At 28.2% G+C, this 24038-nt stretch overlaps 2 protein-coding genes across 2 annotated transcripts in view; one reads left to right on the forward strand and one right to left on the reverse strand.

Annotated features, from left to right (window-relative positions):
• Snmp2 (Sensory neuron membrane protein 2) overlaps positions 1–24038 on the forward strand; it is a 94879-nt gene that overhangs the window by 12166 nt on the left and 58675 nt on the right. Inside the window, exons 2-4 of the mRNA XM_065502847.1 lie at positions 12958–13115; positions 13184–13331; positions 18425–18557. Of these exons, the coding sequence (XP_065358919.1) occupies positions 12958–13115; positions 13184–13331; positions 18425–18557 (439 nt within the window). The remainder of the gene's footprint in view (positions 1–12957; positions 13116–13183; positions 13332–18424; positions 18558–24038) is intronic.
• Positions 5467–6856, reverse strand: LOC135953766 (uncharacterized). Its single transcript, XM_065503756.1, has 3 exons — positions 6662–6856; positions 5807–6146; positions 5467–5712 (listed from the first exon to the last, which is right to left on the reverse strand). Exons 1-3 carry the CDS (start codon positions 6854–6856, stop codon positions 5546–5548), a joined length of 702 nt encoding a protein of 233 aa, XP_065359828.1. The 3' UTR covers positions 5467–5545.

Below are 24038 nucleotides of genomic sequence, written 5' to 3' on the forward strand. Positions count from 1 at the left end.
AAGTTCATGTTTAATTACTCAACATAATATAAAAAAAATAAACTGATGACAAACCTAATTTTCTTCTAGATTTGGTCAAGCGCCAGAATTAGGGTTCCTTATTTTCAGGACTTTTTCCTATCCGGGGAGGAAATTAAAAAAATTTTTGATTCCCGGGAATTTTTTAATACTAAATTAAACCAAAAACCAGTAATTTTATTCCAATAAATTGTATAAGACTTTTACCATCGTTTTAAAAGAAGCATAAAATAACTGTGTATATTTGGTTGTAGAATGTCGAATATTCTGGATGCCTGCCCAGTTGAGGTGTCTACACCCGAAACAATTGAAATAATTCACGATATCGTGTTGGTAGATCGGACATTGAAAATGCGAGAGATTGTGGAAGCATAAGAATCAAGATTTTTTTTAAATAAATTTGGCATTTCTAAACGGCTGGTCCGATGGGGATAAAATTTGACTTAAAATGGACCCTATAAAAACGCTCCTGGGACAGAACTATGGAGGCTCAAAATAGGGTACCTTCGACATGTCAATTTTTTAAACACACGTTATTTTTTTGTTTCCCACCCGATTTCAAAGATTTTTATATTTTCGGAAAGCGCTCGGTTAGGTCTTAAAAGACATGCTTGTTCGACTTATAGGCTTTTTAAAATTTAAATTTTAAAAGTTTGCATTCCTTTATTCGATTTTTTAAAAAATATAGGGCGTACTTTTTCATCGCAATGGTTCAAATGTCCTTTATAAGTTAGACAACTAAATTACCAATTATATACAGAAGATTTGAGATCAATATCTATTATGGATCCAAAAATAAATTAATTTCAATTTAAAAATTAAAAAAAATAGTAGATTTTTATTGTTTTTTTTTGATGAAAAGATGACTTAACTCTTTTTTATTAAAAAAAACGTTCTTTAAGAACATATAACAATTTTAAGTTTTTCTGTAAGGTATTTTTACGGAAAACATTTTGCTATAAAAAACATGTCCTATTTTTCAAATACGTCGCCCCTATGCCCTTCGGAATTTGACCTATTTTTCGATAAAAATTTCAATATTGGGCAACATGTTCTAAAATCCCAAAGCAGAGATCAGAAAACGGAAAGCAGCTTTGGAAACCTTGATGTGTTCTCTATTTATCCCCAAAGTATTTTCCCAGCCCTGAAGGAAATGTGGACCCTATGAGCAAAATTGTAAAAATACCATTTTTGGGAATTTCGCTGCAATTTTTAGGAATTGCGGGATTCCTTTTGACAAGTTTTTTTAATTGTCAAAAGGAATAAAACGTTGAAAATTTCATTGAGTTTTGTTAATAAATAAAGATTTTATTATATATTTATTGAGTTTCCAAAACTAATATTTGTATCAAAATTTTAATATTAGGAACAATTTGATCCACATTTATTTCGAACGATTTTTTTTGTCTAGATAAGTTAATTTTTAATCATACAAAATAAATTTCAAGTCAATATCTCAATTAGATTCAAAAATATGACACTTTAAAACTCCGTTCGTAAAAAAATTGCACTTTTAGGGTACCCCATAGCGCAGTCTCTGGAGCATTTAAAGGGTCCATTTTAATAACTTTAACTTAAATACTCCTTGTCTACGCCCAAGTCAAATTTTATCCCGAGCGGACCTGACCTTTAGAAATGCCAGATTTATTTCCAAAAAAATTTGATTTTGGCCCACTGTGCATGGCTCAGTGGTTTCAATTTTGAGTGATCATTTGAGTATGATAAAGCTTTCCGCAAGATGGGTGCCGGGTTTGCTCCAATCGACCATAAACGTGCACAAATGTGTAGTTTCAATAACAAAAATCCATGAATTAGGCTACGAATTGCTCCGTCACATAGTGGGTTCGATTGTACCTGAAGTGGCGATTAATTCATAGATGCCGTAGTTTTAAAATATAATATTTTTTTATTGATGTTGTGTTTTTATGTGCTTATAATAGCACATAAAAACACAACATTTTAGAAAAAAAAGTTAAACAAATTTTGTTTAACCCTTTAAGCGCATTATTTTTTTTTTGGAAAAAAATACCTTAGCTCACAATTTATACTATAACTTTGGAATGGAAAGCGATAAATTAATGAATAAAATTGAAAATTAAAGCATACTTATGGTGTTTTCTTTTCTGACACAAAATGTTGCCTATATATTTTGAACCATTTATTAAATGTTACCCATACACTCATAATGTGTTGCATTTTTAAAGATCACAATAGAACAAAAATCATTACCATTTATGCAATTCTCTTTTATGTAGCTTCGAAATATTATAAAACTATAATTTTTGCTTACATAAAAAGTGGTGCATTTCTAACCCTTCGATAAAATTGAGGATGAAACATGTAGCATATATTCAGAGTTTAGGGTAACCTAAAACCCTTTTAGGGTAACCTAAAACCCTGAACGACCAAACTACATGCAGAATAAATGCATCATTTATGCAATTTGGTGAACATTTGTAAAAAAATCATCCTGAAAAATTGTAGGTAAATCGGTTGGGGTTAAGACGTGCCGCAAGCCCTCTCATCATTGCCGGCAAGCCCTCTCAAGTTTTGAGATGCATTTAGAAGGGGAAAAAATGCATTTTTTCAGTTTTTGTAAAAATTTTGCCATTAAAAAATTACTTTTGCAATTTAATATAAAAGAATTGAAATGTGTACGTAATTGTCGTTCTAATGAGACATAAAAAAAAGAATTGCTCAAAAACTGTTAAAGTTATTAAAAATTCGCCGGGCCATTAACGTGTCTCAGGCAGCTAGAACTAGAAATGTAGGAACAAAATTAACATATTTTGATAAATATTACAATAAAAGCTCATTTTTACTTAAAATATATTCATATTTACTTGTATATGAGTTTTTATCTTCGTAGGATACCGTTAACCTATTCGCAGGTATGATCAAAAAAATTAAATTTTTTTAACGGCAGTTTCAAAACTCTATTTTAAAAATTTTGTTAAACAAATTTCAGAATTTTTTGATCATCTCATTGGGATTTATTGAGGATATAATAGGGAATAAAAATGTAAAAAAATTATGAAAATATCTCTTATAGTTTTTCCGTACCTGAGATTTAAATTTTGAAATTTTCGAGAAATTTGAAAATTTGAATTTGGATTTAGCACCGAGTAACTATTTCTTGTTTCTAAACCTGAAGAATAATAATCTCGGCAGAAAAAGAAAAAATACCTATTCTGATGACCTCGACAAATCTTATTTTTTGGAAGGGATACAAAAATTGGAGTAACATTGGACAATGTTGAAAAATAAAATGAAATTTGTATCCAAAAACCTGTGTTTCATTCAAAAAGTCCCAGACTTATTGACCCGCCCTCGCATGATAAAATAATAATCCAACATTTTGCCAAATATAAGCCTAATGTGAGCTTTGCTTTGCTAATGTTTTTCAAATATCTATAAAACCCCAATTCATATTTTATTTAAATGTATTATAAGCCTAAAATATGGTTTTAAAATGAAGCATTGACTTTGGCAAAAACTTAAAATAAAATTGCACAACATTAGCACTCGTCATCGAATTGATCTTGTACATTTAAATTTATTAGTTAGTTTTCAGTGGCAAATAGTTTGTTCGCTTTGAATACAAATAAATGTGATTTTAAGTTTATGTTTTGCTTTGTTTTATTCCAAAAAAATGGAATTAAATTAAATTCATTCATATATTTATGCAGTTTAAATCACTTCAGCTGATTGAATCGTGGTTGGAGGGTTTGGTTGGTTTGTTGGTATTCAACGCAAATTTTTGGGCCAGTGTCAATAGTTTTGTTTTGTATTTTTTTTTTATTTTATTGTCATTGTTGTAATTTACATTTTATAAATTTTTTGTGTATGAAGTATGAATTTTTTTTTACAAAGTCTTTTGTTAATAACCAAAATTTGTCTGGGGTCTCTCATGTTCAAATCGTATTTATTGTTCATTGACCTTGAATTTATGTTCCATTATTTTTGGTTTTCAAGTGTAAGTTTTAGTTTATTTTAATATTATTTATTGTTGTTGTTGCTGTTGGTGTTTTTATAACAATTATTATCAATTTTGTTGCCCAAGTTTTATTATTTTTGTTTTACTTGTCTTATTATAGTATTTTGATGTTTTTGTGCAGAACATGAATATTAAAATTAAAAGAAAAAAAATAGTTATAATAATATAAACAAACTAAGAAAAATAAACAACCGGCAAATTTTAATACTTGTTGTTATTTGTTGTACTTGAAAATTAATGACTTCTGTTTTGTTTTGAATTCAAACAACTCATGTTACACTTTCAAACATAAATTTAAAATGTTTTTAAATTAAAGTTTTGTAACACAAGAAAAGTTAGAAAAGTTTTAAGGTAGCTACACTCAAAATATAACAGTTTAGATAAATTTTATGGATTTTATATTTATTTTCAATACAAAATATGAAATATGCGGATGGTTCTGGGAAAAATATGGGGTCAAAGGTCAAATATTGAAATATTTAGTATTTTTATAGAAATGAACTCGTGCCTTTAAAGTTCCTTTGTAGTTTCTGTTTCGTTTCATCCATATATTTTCGCTTAGAATCTTCCATATCATGGAATACCTGTATAGATGCTAGGGTATTCAAATTATTCGATTTTTCTCTTGTTCGAATAAAACGAATACTTCGAATAAGAGATTTTAACTTGTTCGAATAATTTAAATTTTTTAAAAAAAGTAAATAATGAAGATTGGATGTAGGTTTTTTAATATTTTATTGTTAAAAAACAAATAATAACATCAAAGTTAACAATTCAAATATTGATAATCTTAAAAACATTCGAAAACAAAGGCCATCATTAAATTTTCATCAGAAATATTCTAATCAGATTCCCTCGCGAACAATCTACAAAACAATTGACTAAAAAACTTTTTAGTTTCCGTTTTGCTTTAAAAAATTTGAGCTAGTTGTACATGATCCTGAATTCATGAACTTCTTTTTGTCGTTGATTAATTCGGGTTTTAAAATGAGTAACTAAGTGAATAACAAGTCCTAAATTAAACATTTTGAAAGACTTGTTTTTAGAATTGTAACTTCTTGCAGTAATATTTATATATTTATAGATGGATATATTCTACCATTCATGATCGAATGACTCGCTTTTGATCGAATGACTCCCTTTATCTTTAGTTATTTGACGAATTTATTCGTTTTATTCGATTATTCTACAAAAAATTGTTAGAATTATTCGTTATTCTAAAATGGTAATTTTTAAATTGTTCGAATAATTCGCAAAAAATTATTCGATTAATCGAACGATCATTATTCGAATGTATACCCTAATAGATACATTGAGTGTTCTTTTAGTCTAACAAGACCCAAATATCTGTTTACTCGACTAAGTTCACAGCAGTTTGTATGATTTTCCTCCCTACATAATTATTATTACTACAGTCGAACTTCCCTATGAATCCATTATATAAAAATTATATATTTTTCCATTTTTATTTAAAATAATCAGGTATTTTAGTTTGGATTACACTCTTCCATTCTCTTCCTCAACAAAACCTTATAATACATTAAAAGATTTAAATACATTAGTCGGTACGTTACTCCTCATCTCCACAAAAGTTCGAAGTACATCTATTGATGAAGAAACGTGCTCCAATGTAGGTATCGTCTTATTGACGTCAGCCAATTCTTCACCGGCCGGTTCTTCTTCATCGTTATGTGACTCTATAAATGTAAAAATAATGTACATCACACATTTGGCATTAGGATTAAAATATGTATGTATGCACTCAAAACTAATAAATAAATATGTATGTACCTGCCATAGCCGAAACTCCACGAGTTTCCAGAACATTGATTATAATATCCTCATCGGGTAGGATGCCCATGGTCTGCACATCAATATCAACATTGACATAATCTTCAAAAGATGCATCAACGTTCGTTACTTCCCTAAATGAAGCCTGTAGAGCAGCCAAATCAGCTAACGGAAGAAAGTCTTCCTCATCCCAATGAGTCCGCACGCCATCTTTCGAAAATCCTGCCTTTCTGAAACAATTCGCAATTGTTTCTGGTTTTACAAAGGCATTCCACACTGTGCTTAAATTTCGAATAGCTTCTCCTCCATTTGTGACAATATGTTCATCAAAATTCGTTTTCTGTAATGTTGTTTTATGTTGTAGATGATGCGTTGGTCCATTGGTTGAAGTAGGACGTCATGTTAGGAGGAAAATACGCAAGCTCAATATTTTCCAGTTTATCTTTTGCCTCCTTAGGATGCGCAGTGCAATTATCAATAAAAAGTAAAACCTTCCTTTTCTGAGAACCAAATTTTTTGTCCAGCTCTAAAAGCCACTTCGTAAAAATGTCACCTGTCATCCACGCCTTTTTGTTGGACTGATAATCTACATCTAGAGATCTTATTCCTTTAAAACATCTAGGATTTTTGGCCTTTTCTATTCCTATTGCTTGCTACTAGGACAGTTATTCTCCCTTTGCTCTGTTTTCTACCAAAGCATTTCTCATTTTTAAATGTTAGTGTTTTGTTTGGCAAACATTTAAAAAACAAACCAGTCTCATCGGCATTAAGGATGTCATTTTTTTTCATCAATTTTCAATATTTTTGTATCAATCTCGGTAAAACATTCACTATCCATTCCTCCCGATCTCTTACGTTGGCGTCAGCACTTTCCAAACATAAGGTTTTTGCTACAATACAATGCCGTTTTTTGAATTTGTCTAACCATCCTGTGCTAGCTTCAAAATCTTCGTGCCCCAATGCATCAGCGAACTCTTTGGTTTTTTGCTTCATTAATGGCCCAGATATAGGAAGATTCTTACCACGTGCGGAAGTTACCCATTTGAGCATTGCTTCATCAATATCCTCAAAAAGGCAGGTTCGAAGCCTTTTGCGTTAAATGCTCAATTGTTCGTCTTCTACATTTTTTAGAATCACAGCCTTGTTTTTTAAAATATTTGATGATGTGCTGGGAAGAATTCCAAACTGCCTAGCAACATTTTTTTTTAATCCTTCTTCAACTTTATTAATAATTAATCATTTTTTTCAAGAGAAATGCACCGGCAACTGATGTCAAAATTGTTATTGATATGGCACTCTTCTTTTTTGTTCTTATTTTCCTCTTTTGGGAATAACCTCATTTTATGTGGCATCTTTCTCGGTACACTGAGTTGTTAGTATGCGTAAAAGAAAATTGTTTGAAAAATTCATTATATGGAGACAAAAACGCATGTGAGTCAAATATTACACCTGCAAAATTGCTTCATTGTATAGAAAACTTCATTGTATGGAAATTCATTATAAGGAGATCAAAAACAATGAAATTGGAACGGAAAAAGTTGTGTGTTTGAAATCAATTCATAATAGGGAGAGCTTCATTGTATAGAAGTTCATTATAGAGAAGTTCGACTGTATATAGTTACAAGATGTCGAAGCAGGTCAAAAGTACGTAGACACATTGTCCTAGCTTATGATGCGAATAAACATTTTTATCATAATGATTACAGTCATTCAAAGAATCCATAAATCATTCAAAGAATCTTTAAATCATTCAAAGAATTTATAATCGGCACTAATAGCCCACAGTGTATAGTGGGACAGAATCAAAATATTCCGATTGGCATGAATCTCCTCCTCGTAGCAGAGGAGTCAGTCAGTTTATAGTATAAAAAACCGTTTTCAAAAGATATCCATCTATTGATCTAGATAGCCATCTATTGCAAATCCAGAATTTTTAAGTCATACACCCAATATGTTCCAATAAGCTTTAGAAAATACATTTTGTTAGAACCGTTTAACCGTCAAAAAACCGAAAAGAAAACTGAAACCGGTCGAATTTACAATAATTAAAAAACCGGTTGACCGTTTCAGTTTCCGTTTAGGCTACTCCAGTTCCATTGCGATAAGTTAACGAATTTTCCCTCTAGTCTAATTCACTGTCCAGTCTTATTTACACAAATTATGTCGATTTTGACAACTTGAGAATGACTCCATTCAGTTTTGGTGGAGTGAAAATAATTATTTAATTTTTTCTAGTAAAACGTTAAGTTCGGAATTACTACTGTGCATTTTTACCGAGTGGCCTAAAGCATCCGATATATCGCTGGCTTAACATGCAAAGGCTCTAAGTCCATATTTTAAAATTTTACAGGAGAGACAAAAAACATTCAAACTTTTTTTTGCGTAAATATTTTTGAGTTCTGTAAACGCAATTTTTTGGTATTTTTCTTTGTTTTTTATGTGCGTAAAAGCAAAATTATAAAATAAGTATTTGCCGAGATAAAAGGCTTTTTGGACTTAGAGCTTTTTCTATTGCTTAGTTTGTATTTTTTTATGGACTTAGGTCTTTTTCTTAGATCTTGTCATTCATTTCTTATTTACTAGTTTTTATATATGGATTACTAAGTCATTAATATAGACAATATGGGTATCTAATGATAGAAGTCAAAGTCCATTGCAACGATGTATATAATGGGTCAAAATCAGGAAAAATATATTTTAACCCGATTTTTTTTTTCATCAAGAAATTTTTTTTCCATAAATTCTTTTTTTAATTTTTTAAAAATTAAAAAAAATTTTAAAAAAATTAAAAAAAAAATTGGAAAAAACTTTTTTAAAAATTGTATATAAGATTTGGCACAACCTAATATAGCTCTCCTACTTGTTTTTCACTAATAATTTAAAAAAAAATTAAAAAAAAAACTTGAAAAGAAAATTTATTTTTTTTTAATTTTAAAAAACAATTTTGAAAATTTTTTTTAAATTTTGTATACCTAAAAATATTTAAAATTTGTATTTTAAAGTACAATTTGGTGAAGGGTTTATAAGATTCGGCACAGCCGAATATACATAGCTATAATACGTTTGTGTAGATGTTTGTAACGCCCAAAAATATTAGTCTAAAACCCACCTAAAATTATACCGATAGACTCAGAATCACTTTATAAGCCGATTAATTTTGAAGACATTTCGATAAAATGTGGTATATACACTTTTTTAGACCCAAGGACGAAGCCTATTGAAACTAACTGAAATCGGTCCATTATTTCCCCTAGCTCCCATACAAATGTCCTCCCGAAATACTTTATACTATGGAAATCGTGTCACCTAATTTCATGCCGATCGGTCTATAATTAGTCATAGCTCCCAAATAAGACAATCTTTCGAAAATAACTTTTTTAAATTTTAAAAGAAAAATAATTTTGCTCATTAGTATAGGGTATTAAATGGTTGGGCTTGACCGACCAATTTTTCTTACTTGTTTTAATACATGTCATTGAACAATTTGACAGAAATGGTTAAACTGTACTTTTTATAGGGACTTAGAGCTTTTTCTTGTGATAAATTGGACTAAGCGCTTTTGCTCATCACTACAAAACAACAACAAAAAGCGAGATAACTCCATTTTTTTTCTTTGTAATGAATGTATTTTTATTTATTGCACATTACTGCATTAAAATCTCAATTTCTAAAAAAAGTCGACTTAAATTCAACATTGCACAGTGGTATGAGAAAAAAAAGAGGGAAATAAATTTGTAACTTCTAAACGGTTAGTCCGATTTGAATGAAATTTCACATGCGCAAAGAAAAAGTGTCGTCGAGTTTAAGTTTTGAATTTGGACCTCATTACATATATAGAATCTTCTTGTCGAGTACTACATATCAATAGCTATCAATTATCTTTTATAGCTTAGGAGATATCCGCAATTGAATATTCAATTTTTAACATTTTTACCCACCCTACTCCAGTTTTTTTATGACCGCGGTTCCAGATATTTCCCGATATCAAACAAAGAAAGAATTGTTTAAAAATGATGACTGGGTCCAAAGTTACATGCATTTGAATTTAAAAAATTTAAAAAGGCGATTTTTCGCTATTTTTTTTTGGGAAAAAAGGTACTTTTATTTTTTTTAAGTTATCTAAAAAAGTTCTAAGAGAATGTATAGTGAATTTGTACTTTTTGAAAGACTAACTTTACATCAAATATTTAAAATTAAAAAAAATATTGATAATTTTTTATACCGAGGGGACCAGGTCCATTCAAAAAACGCCTATTTTTTATGTAAAGTTCAACTTTAGGGCAAAAATTCTCAAATTGCATACTCGATATCAAAATATAGTACATAATCCATTTTAGATGGTCCAATATATTCTTAATTATTTTGTAAAGGATTTCTATAACCCCGCCACTGGTATGGATATTATAGCCAAAAAACTAAAAAATCCCATTTTTGGGATTTTTCAAAACCTTTTTGGGAATTGCGGTATTCCTGATTACAAATTTCAAAAACAAATTTTATTTTTCCATTTTAAATAAAAAATCTATATAAGTGTAAAATTTCATTAAAAAATGTTCATAAATAAAAATTTTATTTCAAATTGAAATACATATTTGTATTTTCGCAAAAACTCAATAAAAAGCATTTTTTTATCATAATTTTAAAAAAAGTATTCCACGATTTTTTTAGTTGTCAAAAGTTAAATATATTTTTGAAAAATATACAAAATCCCCTATCCATTGATATATAACATGTCTACCTTTTGTTTTTTACGTGGCAAATTATTTTGGGAAAACTTAACAACTCGCAGAAAATTTACCTAACATAGAAATTCATAAAAAGTATGTTTGCCTACAAACAACATTTTTATGAATGTACATAAATAACATAGAAATTCATTTCTATCAGAGCATTGATAGTGCTTTTAAGAATATTTTTTAACCTTAACACTCTTAATATCCGGCTGAGCAGAGTGAACTTTATATGGAGGCTATGGTAAAAAATGGACCGATCCGCGACAGAGATGATATTGTCATTTCTGTTTACATGCAACTTGTATGGGGTCTAGAAGACAAAAGAAAATACAAACAAACAAAAAAATGAACATTTTGATCCATAACTAGAGTTTTTATCCCGGGAATTCCCGGTTCAAACTTCCCGGGAATTTTGCCAATTTTTCACTACCCGATTCCCGGGATTTTTAGTCGGGTATCCCGGGGATTAAAAACTGACGAAAATACATAGAAAACAAGTTAGAACTCTATCTTTTCACCAAAACACTGTGAAAAGTTTTTACAGTTTTCGGCTTATATCTCGGCAATAATAAACCGCTTATTATTATTTATTTGGGGATTTTCGTATGAAAATTTAAAAGTGAATTCATTATTTATAGAATTTATTTCTTATTGAATCATTCTAATTTCTTTAAATTTCTTCTTCTAATCCATAACAAAATTGCTTCAAAAATTTATTAAATGAATAAATTGTTCTTCAATTCAAATCTAGTACAAAAAAGCTTAAGACAATTTTTTCAATTAATTTTGTAAATGATTTGTTTTAACAAAAATTTAATCATTCAAAGTTTGAATAAATTCTGTTATTAAAACTTTCAAATTAATTCGGTTTAAACAAAGGCTTTGGAATGAATCTAAAAAAAATTAATATTAGGAATGGATTTATGGAATAAAAGGCTGCCATTCTTTAATTACGGATTAAGATTTTATTAATTAATTCGAAGCTCTGATATTTAATAACTATAACACTAAGTTTATATATGAAATTTGGCTATACTATTCCTAATTTACAGTATCATTATATATTTCGGGAATAGCCGGGTACCCGGGAATGTAGAAAAAAATTTCCCGATTCCCGGGAATCAAAAAAGGTCGGGAAATTAAAAACCCTATCCATAACTCAGGTTCTACTAATTGATTTTGACCATTTTTAATACCAATCATTTCTGTTACAAATGAAATGAGAAATCAATATATGACCGATATTTTTGGTGGTGGGCGATTTCTGGAGATTTTTTTTAAAAAGAAAGACGAGACCTTGAAAAACGATTTTGCATATCCGAAATACATTTTGAATGCTATAAAAGAAAATTTTGAACAGAATCATCACTTGTGAAGTCAATATCCGATATTGATTTGAATCCAGCATTTTTAAGTCATACACCCAATAATAATACAAAAGTAATTTTTAAAAATCTTTTTTAGTATTTTTTTTTTTTTTTCAATTTGTCCCCCTGAGCAACAATTTTCCCTAACTCCATAAATCTTTCAGTTGCAATTTATTTCATTTCAAAACAATAACAAATTTGAAAAACATTTAATAAATTTCAGGGTGACACTTTCAATTCGGATTAACATTAAATTCCAAAAGAATTGTTTAAAACAAAAAAAATAATGACAAACTAATTGTACAAACATTGTTTTAGTGCTGAAGACCCATTAATTTTATTATAATGAGTCAAGGTGTAATAAATTCATAATGATTTGTTGAGAAATTACAATTTACAACAAAAAAAATAAATTAAATAAGTGTGGAGTTTATTAAAAAGTTCAGCAAACTTTAAAATATGAAAATATTTTGTTTGTTTGTGACCTTATTTCAGAAATTTACATTTAAATTTTAATATTTTCTTTTTTGAACAAAAATCCACCAAGCATGAAATTTAAAATTAAATTTGTTCAAAGGGTGAATATGAAACCATTACTGCTGCCATGAAGTGGCCAAAAGATTTTAGGTAAATGTTTGAAAATTCTTAGAGAAAAGACATGTATTTAGGTCATGTTCTTGGTACGTAGGTTTGTTTGGAAATTCTTTGTTTTCCAAATTGTCTGTTTTCTTAACTCTGTACTTAATTAAATGATTGGAAGTGATTTATTATTGTGTGTTTTTGTTTGAATTAAAGCATAAATTATGAAAATGTCAAATTCAAAGTAAAACATTTGCTGTTTGAAAACATTTTAATTAAAATTGTTTTAAATTAAAACAAAATACAATGGTACTGTTACACAGTGCTACACAAAATTGTAAGGCGAATATGAACAAATCAAAGTGCTTATATTGATAGGATCGGTAAACCAGTATTATCTACTAGGATCATTAAGTTTCTTAAAAACCCTCAACATCAATTGAAGCTAATTTTATTTGTCTTGTCTTTCCAGAGTGTCGTTATCGCCGATGGTTCAGAGCAGTACAAACGTTTCGTGCAACTACCGCAACCTTTAACCTTTAAAGTCTATATATTTAATGTTACAAATCCCTACAAGGTACAACAGGGTGCCATACCAATTGTTAAAGAAATTGGACCCTATATTTACAAGTAAGTTTTTCTATTTCAAAATCTGTCTTTATTATTTACAAATTTCTTTAAAATTATGTTTTACGCAGACAATATAGAACGAAAAAAGTGAAACAATTTTCACATGATGGTTCAAAAATTACATTTGTTCAAGATCAAACGTATGTTTTTGATGAGAATGCATCGGCTCCGTTTAAGGAGAGTGATCATATAGTGGCACTTAATATGCACATGAATGTAAGTTTATTTTATTTAATGTTTTATATTGAGGTTGTAAAAGGGGCGAATATGGATCAACACAAGGCAACAAAATCGAAAACATTTTAAAGGCTTTTTAAACCACTACACAATTTTGATGTATTGTGGTTCCAGTAGTACAAATATGGTCCAAATTTTAAATTTTATGCAGAGGTTTTTTTTAAAAAAAAGTTAAGTAAAATTATAATTTGTTTTAGACGTTTTTCCGCATAATTAATAATAACTCAAGAACAGTTAGACCGATTTTATTAAGGTAAACTTAGAAACTTAGATTTACATTACCTTTAATTTGTTATATACTGCGTTTCAATGGGATCAGTAGTTTTGGAATTATAATAACAAATTGAAGCAAAAAAATATATTTTTTACGTAAAAATAACTAATATTTTTGTTTTAAAAAAATCGTGAAAAATCGAAAACGGCAAAAATTTTTCAGATTTATTCCTTGGTCGTAAAGCCACATGTAATAGGAACAAAATCAGATATAGATCATAAAAATCGATGGATTCTTTTCGAATTTATTCACAATTAAGAGAACACGTTCATTTTCACAAAATTTCAGTTTTTTGTTTGATATACATAAAATTGAGTTGTTAATATTCCTCTTTCAAATGATTGAATTATGAAAAAATTTTCCCCATGCTACGTACAAATTTTCATGTATATATTGCATTTCAATCAGTTCAGTAGTTTCGGAATTATAATAACAAATTGAAGCGAAAAATATATTTTTTATGTGAAAATAGGTATTTTTTTTGTATAAAAAAATCATGAAAAATCAAAAACGGCAGAAATTTTTCAGATTTATTCCTTGGTCGTAAAGCCACATGTAATAGCAACAAAATGAGATATCGATCATAAAAGGCGATTAATTATTTTCGAATTTATTCACAATTAAGTGAATTCGCTCATTTTCACAAAATTTTAGTTTTTTGTTTGATATACATAAAATTGAGTCGTTAATGTTCTTCTTTCGATTGATTGAATTTTAAAACATTTTCCCCATTACAATTTTCATATATACAGTGCGTTTCAATCGGCTCAGTAGTTTCGGAGTTATAATAACAAATTGAAGCAAAAAATATATTTTTACGTGAAAATGGCAAATTTGTTTGTTTTAAAAAAATCGTGAAAAATCGAAAAAGGCAAAAATTGTTCAGATTTATTCCTTGGTCGTAAAGCCACATGTAATAGGAACAAAATCAGATGTCGATCATAAAAATCGATGGATTCTTTTCGAATTTATTCACAATTAAGAGAACACGTTCATTTTCACAAAATTTTAGTTTTTTGTTTGATATACATAAAATTGAGTTGTTAATATTCCTATTTCAATTGATTGAATTATGAAAAAAATTTCCCCATGCTACGTACAAATTTTCATGTATATATTGCATTTCAATCAGTTCAGTAGTTTAGGAGTTATAATAACAAATTGAAGCGAAAAATATATTTTATACGTGATAATATCTTATTTTTTTGTTTTAAAAAAATCCTGAAAAATCGAAAACGGCCAAAATTGTTCAGATTTGTTACTTTATCGCAAAGCAACATGTAATAGGAACAAAATAAGATGTCGAACATAAAAATCGATGGATTATTTTTGAATTTATTTACAGTTAAGTGAATTCGCTCATTTTCACAAAATTTCAGTTTTTTTTTGTTTAATATACATAAAATTGAGTTGTTAATGTTCTTCTTTCGATTCATTGAACTTTGAAAACATTTTCCCCATTTTATGTACAAATTTTCATATATACATTTCGTTTCAATCGGTTCAGCAGTTTCGGAGTTATAATAACAAATTGAAGCAAAAAATATATTTATTATGTGAAAATGGCAATTTTTTTTGTTTTAAAAAAATCATGAAAAATCGAAAACGGAAGAAATTGTTCAGATTTATTGCTTTATCGCAAAGCACCATGTAATAGGAACAAAATGAGATACCGACCATATAAATCGATGGATTCTTTTTGAATTTATTTACAGTTAAATGAATTCGCTCATTTTCACAAAATTTCAGTTTTTTGTTTAATATACATAAAATTGAGTTGTTAATGTTCTTCTTTCGATTGATTGAATTTTGAAAACATTTTCCCCATGCTGCGTACAAATTTTCTTATATACATTTCGTTTCAATCGGTTCAGCAGTTTCGGAGTTATAATAACAAATTGAAGCAAAAAATATATTTATTACGTGAAAATGGCATTTTTTTTTTGTTTTAAAAAAATCATGAAAAATCGAAAGCGGAAGAAATTGTTCAGATTTATTGCTTTATCGCAAAGCACCATGTAATAGGAACAAAATGAGATACCGACCATATAAATCGATGGATTCTTTTTGAATTTATTTACAGTTAAATGAATTCGCTCATTTTCACAAAATTTCAGTTTTTTGTTTAATATACATAAAATTGAGTTGTTAATGTTCTTCTTTCGATTGATTGAATTTTGAAAACATTTTCCCCATGCTACGTAAAAATTTGCATTTATACATTCCATTTCAGTCGGCTCAGTAGTTTCGGAGTTATAATAACAAATAGAAGCAAAAAATATATTTTTTACGTGAAAATAACAAATTAATTTGTTTTAAAAAAATCATGAAAAATCGAAAACGGCAGAAATTGTTTTATTTATTTATTGCTTTATCGCAAAGCAACATATAATAGGAATAAAATAAGATACCGGTTATAAATTTCGATTGACTATTTTCGATTTTATTCACAATTAAGTGAATTCGCTCATTTTCACAAAATTTTAGTTTTTTGTTTGATATACATAAAATTGAGTCGTTAATGTTCTTCTTTCGATTGATTGAATTTAGAAAACATTTTCCCCATTTTACTTACAAATTTTCATGTATTTATTGCGTTTCAATCGGCTCAGTAGTTTCGGAGTTATAATAACAAATTGAAGCAAAAAATATATTTTTTTACTTGAAAATAGTTAATTTTTTTGTTTAAAAAAATCATGAAAAATCGAAAACGGCAGAAAATATTTAGATTTATTGCTTTATCGCAAAGCAACATATAATAGGAATAAAATAAGATACCGGTCATAAATTTCGATTGACTATTTTCGATTTTATTCACAATTAAGTGAATTCGCTCATTTTTCCAATATTTTACTTTTTTGTTTGATATACATAAAATTGAGTTGTTAATATTCTTCTTTCGATTGATTCAATTTTAAGAACATTTTCCTCATGCTACGTACAAATTTTCATGTATATATTGCGTTTCAATCGGCTCAGTCGTTTCGGAGTTATAATAACAAATTGAAGCAAAAAATATATGTTTTACGTGAAAATAAGTAATTTTTTTGTTTTAAAAAAATCATGAAAAATCTAAAACGTTTAAAATTGTTCAGATTTATTACTTTATCGCAAAGACACATATAATAGAAATAAAATGGGATATCGAAAATAAAAATCTATGGAGTATTTTCGAATTTATTAACAATTAACTGAATTCGCTCATTTTCACAAAATTTTAGTTTTTTGTTTGATATACATAAAATTGAGTCGTTAATGTTCTTCTTTCGATTGATTGAATTTAGAAAACATTTTCCCTATGCTACGTACAAATTTTCATGTGTATATTGCGTTTCAATCGGCTCAGTAGTTTCGGAGTTATAATAACAAATTGAAGCAAAAAATATATTTTATACGTGATAATATCTTATTTTTTTGTTTTAAAAAAATCCTGAAAAATCGAAAACGGACAAAATTGTTCAGATTTATTACTTTATCGCAAAGCAACATGTAATAGCAACAAAATGAGATATCGAGCATAAAAATCTGTTGATTCTTTTCGATTTTATTCACAATTAAGTGAATTCGCTCATTTTCACAAAATTTTTGTTTTTTGTTTGATATACATAAAATTGAGTTGTTAATATTCTTCTTTCGATTGATTCAATTTTAAGAACATTTTCCTCATGCTACGTACAAATTTTCATGTATATATTGCGTTTCAATCGGTTCAGCAGTTTCGGAGTTATAATAACAAATTGAAGCAAAAAATATATTTATTATGTGAAAATGGCAATTTTTTTTGCTTTAAAAAATCATGAAAAATCGAAAACGGAAGAAATTGTTCAGATTTATTGCTTTATCGCAAAGACACATGTAATAGCAATAAAATGAGATATCGAACATAAAAATCTATGGAATATTTTCGAATTTATTCACAATTAATTGAATTTGCTCATTTTCACAAAATTTTAGTTTTTTGTTTGATTTTCATAAAATTGAGTAGTTAAAATGTGCTTCTTTAAATTTGTCTAAGTTTATTTTAATAATGTCGGAATTACCCATTTTAAGTTATTATTAATTATGTGGAGAAACGTTTAACAATATTTATAATTTTACTTAAAAATGTTTAAAAAAAATCTCTCCATTGAGTTGAAAAATTTGACCATTTTTGAATTTAGGTAGTCATGATTCATCAAATCTAAATAGTGGTTATTCATGCTTTTTTTACTGTTGACCTGTGTAATTTATCAAGGAATTATTTACTTAATTATCGACATCATTTGAGTCCAATGGCATTCAAAATTTATTTATCATCTATTAAAAAAATATTAAAAATCTAATTAGTTAATGGAAGATAATCCCCGATTTTAGTTTAAACTAAGTTTGAACCTCTAACTTTCTTATTCCATTAAGAGTTAAACCTTTGTTAAGTCCACTTGTATAAGAACCCAACACACTTATTCTAAACTGTGATATTTCATCATAAATGACCTTATCATATAAAGAAAAAACTTTTTGGTTTCACCCATATATTTAATTTCAAAAATTGACTTAAAACATTTGCACTCTATGCAACAATTCCTAATTGCTAAAACAGAATAAGAAACTGGTTGTTCAGAGTTGATTTTCTATTATGAATAAAGCTGTTAGAATTAGACCTCTAGAAATATTTTTTTAGAATCTAGTGTCATCCCCTATTCCCCCTTTTATTTACCAATAATACAACCACTTACAAAATATATTTATTTATATTAAGCACTATTTACTTATTTATTTAATTTTTTTCGTGTGTATCCTTTTTGATACAATTTTCTAGGCATTTTTACAAGTATTCGAAAGAGAAATCACAGACATTTTACAGGGTTTTGCCAATAGAATTAACTCGCGGCTGAATAGAACGCCGGGTGTGCGAGTATTGAAACGTTTAATGGATCGCATACGTGGGAAACGTAAAGTAATTTTTATCATTTACAATTTATTTTCTCTAGCAAATTCTCTATTATTTTGCATGGTACTTAACCCAATAATATCCCAAATTAAAATTAACTATATTATTTATTTTAAAAACATAACTACATATATTTTAAAAAAGTAAACAGAAAATTTAAATACTATTGTCCTTACTAATCCTGCTATCCCTGGTTATAATAAATGTAAATACTTAGTGGTGGATTATATCTTAGGGGACCTTACATCTATAATGAATTATAATGAAAAATCCATATTTCCGTAGTATTTATATGATTTTATTTCATTAAAATTTAATACGTTTCATTGACATAACATAAATTGTTTATATTATGTCTATTTTGCGATAACCATAGGATTTCCGAAGCCAACGAATGAACTGAAATTTAAAATATAAATATTCCTTGAGAAGACCTGAAATACATACGCTTACATATGTAGGTTATCTCTTTTAGTTGAAGAGATATTTGGGTTTATTTATTTTTTTTAATTTTGCTCGATCTATTTTTCGTTTTTTAGATATGGCGGCCATACGGAGGGTCGAAATTTTTTTTAAAAAAATCAGCTATATTGGCGATAAAATTCTAAATAAATTAAAAACAACTTGCTAACCGTTATCTCGTTCTTATAAAAAGTTACACGCATCCAAAATGGCACATATAAAATGGCCCATATTTTATACATTTTTGCCCAAAAAAAGCCCTATATTTTTTTATTTGTAGAAATAAATTTTGTTCAGAATTATATTAATTTTTTATATGATCCGAAAAGACAACTTAATGCCAAAGCGTATAAAGCAAAATTTGGCTCACTTAAGCTGACCGAGTCCCCACCAAACCTATCCAAACTTGGCCAATTTTAAAAAAATGTCGGTTTGAGTAAAAAATTCTAAAAACGAAAAGCTCCATATGTCTATAACCCTATATCTTATTTAAATATACACAAAGTTTTTTTACTATCACACGGTAAATAAAATCACAGTAGCACTGTGATTGCAAATCAAAATCTAGGTGGACAAAATTATAAAAATCGGTATCTCCAGAATTTGGAAAAACTAAGTTTTTTCGAAAGCTGACAATCTGCTCTCTTCCAATACAAATGGGTTTTTCAATTGGACATTTCGTTTTCTCGACAGAAGCGCCAGAAGTTCATAAATGTTGAATCATATTTTCGTTAATTTTTTTTAATATTTTACTGCTTTACTAAATTACACATATCTCAATTGTTTTACCGTATAGAAATTCATACTTCAAAACATAGATAAACATTGATATAGCCTTGTATTATGTGTATATCTTATATTTATGGGCCTCTCCATTTTCCTGTTATAGTCCTTTAAACTTGGGTCTCAATATACTGATTTTTTTCTAAGAATATTATATAGCTTGCCAAAAAAAGACCGTCGAAGCCCGTCCAATGACTATATATATCATTTAAAGAAACTTCTGGGGAATGTCCATGTAAAAAATTGTAGCCGCCAGCACCCGCCGAAATGTTTTTTTAGAAATATTTTTCTTTTTTTAATTTTTTTATTATTGATTTTAATATATCTACTGTAACTTGAAATATAGTAAATACAGATCTTTTTAAAAATTTAGTTTCAGAAAGACATGAAAACGTATATTTTTAATTTTTTTTATTAATGATTTTTATATATCTAGACCCTACTGTAATTTGAAAAAAGTTTCTACTGATCTTTTCAAATTTTTTTTTTTTTTGGAATCGCAGACACCAAATCTATATAAAAAGAGCGCCAAATAATTTTGTCCACCTAGATTTTGATTTGGAACCACAGTGAGTAGGCACTTTTCTAAAAGACTTAGTTTCTGGAACACATTTTCAACGTTTTAAAAATTTCGATATTTAAAAATAAAAAATGTCAAAAATTATAATGACATTGATTTAAGGAAACTTGGATCCACATTGGTTCCAAATTTTGTTTCCATATAAATATTAGGGTATTCAATCGATTAACCGTTAATCGGTTAACCCATTAATTTTGGACGGTTAACTGTTCGAATAATTTAAAATTGCCGATTTTCAAATAACAAATAAACCGAGTAATTTGTGTCGATTAACCGATTAACCGAAATTCCTTTTTTTTGCACTTTAAACAATGTGTATGTATTAAGTTTTCCCTTTCAATTCAAATACAAATTTCAAATTAATATTAGATATTTTTTGAACATCCAATAAACATGATTAGTGAGTATATATAACAACTGACATATTTAATTTACATGTCTTTGAAACTTTGTTTTTACATGTATAGACGAAACTTTTTTTTAAATGAGACTTTTATCATAACTAAACGAAACTATTAAACTAATCAAAATCTAAAACAATACAAAAAGGAATGTTCTTTATCATGCTTTTGATTTCTGAAACATATACAATCAGCGAGAAAGTTTTTTCCAAGAAAAGCTTTATTAAATCTAAAGAAAAAAATCATTTAAATTGTATTATTTTTATAAATGATTATTTCAGAAGATCTCACTAAAACAACATCGTAATTCCAAAAAAGTCGTTTCGAGAAAAACATCTTTCAATGTTTTGACATTTTACTATTTCTTAAATAAATTTTCAACAAATCATGCGATTTCAGAAATATAAATAGTAGATGTTAATATCTTTCTAATCTGTTTTTAACCCAAATGTATTTAACCCACAAAAAAAACACTCTCACACAAAAAAATAATTGACTTTTTTGAAAACTGATAAAACTATATGAAAGATTATAGAACGGCGCATATTTTGTATTACTCAGTTCAAAAAACACGGAGTTTGAGTTATGAAGTGCAACAACGTAAATAGGCGATATGTTTACAAAAATTATATCAAATTCCTTATTTATTATTTTTTATGTTTTTGTACACAAAATTCAATTTAAAATTAAAATAGAAATTATTCGGTTAATCGAATAATTTTAAATTAATCGAATAAATCTAAACGTCGATTAATTATTTGCTCGATTAACCGATTAAACCAGAAACACGATTAATTGAATACCCTAATAAATATCCTAAAAAACTCAACATAAATTAATTTCATATAGAAATAAATCACGCGTTAAACTTCATGACTATAGTTCATGAAGTCCCACTTCTGAAAATCATAAATGAATAAACGAAATAAGTTTTTGGGCTTGTACTTAATATTGTGTATTATATGGTCGAGCTTGACCAACTTAAATTAACCTAAAATGTATTAAAAAATTAATATTTTGTGGGCTCCCTCACCAAAGTTATTCACGCCAAACGATTTTACATGCTGAAGTACTTATTTTCGTCCATACAAAGCGCTACATGACAAATTTAAACAAAATTGTGTTTTAGGCCATATACAGAGTCACAGCAACTTCCACACGATAGACCCTATTAAATCCTCAACATTTTCTAATCCCTTATGAAATTGTCGACCTAATCACATAAACCTGTTATGTTCAAGTCCCAGGTATTGGCACATAAATGCTCCACAACTTTCAACTCCTCTTCATCTCCCCATATTCTGCAGAATTCCAATATGTCATTGTCCCATATGTTCGACCTAGCCCCGATCATAACCACCATCACTCTAACACTATTCTTGTCGAGTTCAAGTAATAGTCTGGTACCTGATAAATCCAGTCTGGGTTAATGGGCTATGTAGCTCATTCAGACACTACTGCCCCTCTATGACTGGTTTTTCTGAAGCAAGATCTCTTCCACCTGTGATAATGGCTCATCCCTTATATCTAAGGATAATTCCGAGCACTACCTTGCAAGCTCGTCCGCAATATCGTCCTTGTGAATCATCTACAATCGCTTACAGTCATGTAACAGCTTGGATTCGACTTTGTGGGCTTACAGAGACTTTAGTGCTGCCTGAAAGTCAACCTATTTTAACCAGGTTACGTTTTTCAACACAAGATCTATGTATTTCAAGATCGCCAGTATATCTGCTTGAAAGATACTACATTAGTTAGGGATCTCTATATGGTTTTTAGATGTCAAAGACCTTAAGATTATCGAAAACCGTAAAAGTGCAAAATAAGTTCTAACTAGGGTTTTTATCCCGGGAATTCCCGGTACAAATTTCCCGGGAATTTAGCCAATTTTTCACTACCCGATTCCCGGGATTTTTAGTCGGGAAACCCGGGAATTAAAAACTGACGAAAATACATAGAAAACAAGTTAGAACAGTGAAAAGTTGTTTACAGTTTTTGGCTAATATCTTGGCAATAATAGACCACTTATTACTATTTATTTGGGGTTTTTCGTATGAAAATTTAAAAAGAGAATTCATTATTTATAGAATTTGTTTCTTATTAAATCATTCTAATTTCTATAAGATTCTTCTTCAAATCCATTACAAAATAGCTTCAATTAAAATCTAGTACAAAAAGGTTTAAGACAATTTTTTCAATTAATTTTGTAAATGATTTGATTTAACAAAAATTTAATCATTAAGAGTTATTCTGTTATTAATTAACTTTAAAATTAAATATTAGGAATGGATTTATGGCTGACAAGCTCAAATTTTATTAATTAATTCGAAGCTCTGATATTTAGTAATTATAACATTAAGTTTTATATGAAATTTGGCTATAATATTCCTAATTTACAGTATCATTATATATTTCGGGAATAGCCGGGTACCCGGGAATGTAGAAAAAAATGTACCGATTCCCGGGAATCAAAAAAGGTCGGGAAATTAAAAACCCTAGTTCTAACCTACTCAACATTTGAACATTGATATGAATTCTTAATTTCGATTACTCATATTTTCACCCGCCACTGTTATTTTTGATAATATAATGAGGGGATATTCTCTATTTTAATTACATCAACTGTTATTTAAACTGCATGCATTCATTCATATTGTTATTAAAAAAACACTAAACCAAATATCCACTGATGAATAGAAAATTATACTAACAAATATTATCTATGTTAAAGTACTTGGTCCATTGATCTGTATCTGCAAACTATTCATACATAGATAAAATATATTTTTTCTTTTCGTTTCGTTTCTAAACTATAATTATCGTTATTTGTCAACAAGTTTTTGCATGTCTTCAATAAGTAAGTGTGTTTGTGTGTCTTATTGTTTATTTTGTAAGATTTGTTTTTGTGTGGATGGATGGATGGATGTATTACCAATATGTTGCATGTTAAAAACCGCTAACAAATTATTTGCTAAACTACTTATAACATTATTTTACTAAGTTTGTTTACAAAACAATGAATTCTGTTATTTTATAACACACAATATTATTTACTTGTATTAAATAATAATAAACAGCAAACAAAAACTAGCAAAAACATTTATTTTCGCATGAATTAAATTTATTTAAAGTTAGTGTCAGTTTCTGGTTGATTGCTACGCTTAATTGCTAATTTGCTAATAAATAAATGACGTTATTTTTTTTGTGCTAATTTTGTCTACTATTTGTGGATGAGTGATTTTTGGTGCTTCTTTAA

This window comes from Calliphora vicina, chromosome 3 (genome assembly GCF_958450345.1).
Source record: "Calliphora vicina chromosome 3, idCalVici1.1, whole genome shotgun sequence".
NCBI classification, from domain to species: Eukaryota; Metazoa; Arthropoda; class Insecta; order Diptera; family Calliphoridae; genus Calliphora; species Calliphora vicina.

Excerpts from the sequence above, each read along its gene's own strand:
- LOC135953766 (XM_065503756.1), bottom strand. The coding sequence starts at position 6,856 with ATGCTCAAATGGGTAACTTCCGCACGTGGTAAGAATCTTCCTATATCT. Across the intron at positions 6,147-6,661 it reads TGGAAAGTGCTGACGCCAAC|AAAACGAATTTTGATGAACA; the intron begins GTAAGAGATCGG and ends ACAACATTACAG. Across the intron at positions 5,713-5,806 it reads TGGAGTTTCGGCTATGGCAG|AGTCACATAACGATGAAGAA; the intron begins GTACATACATAT and ends TTACATTTATAG.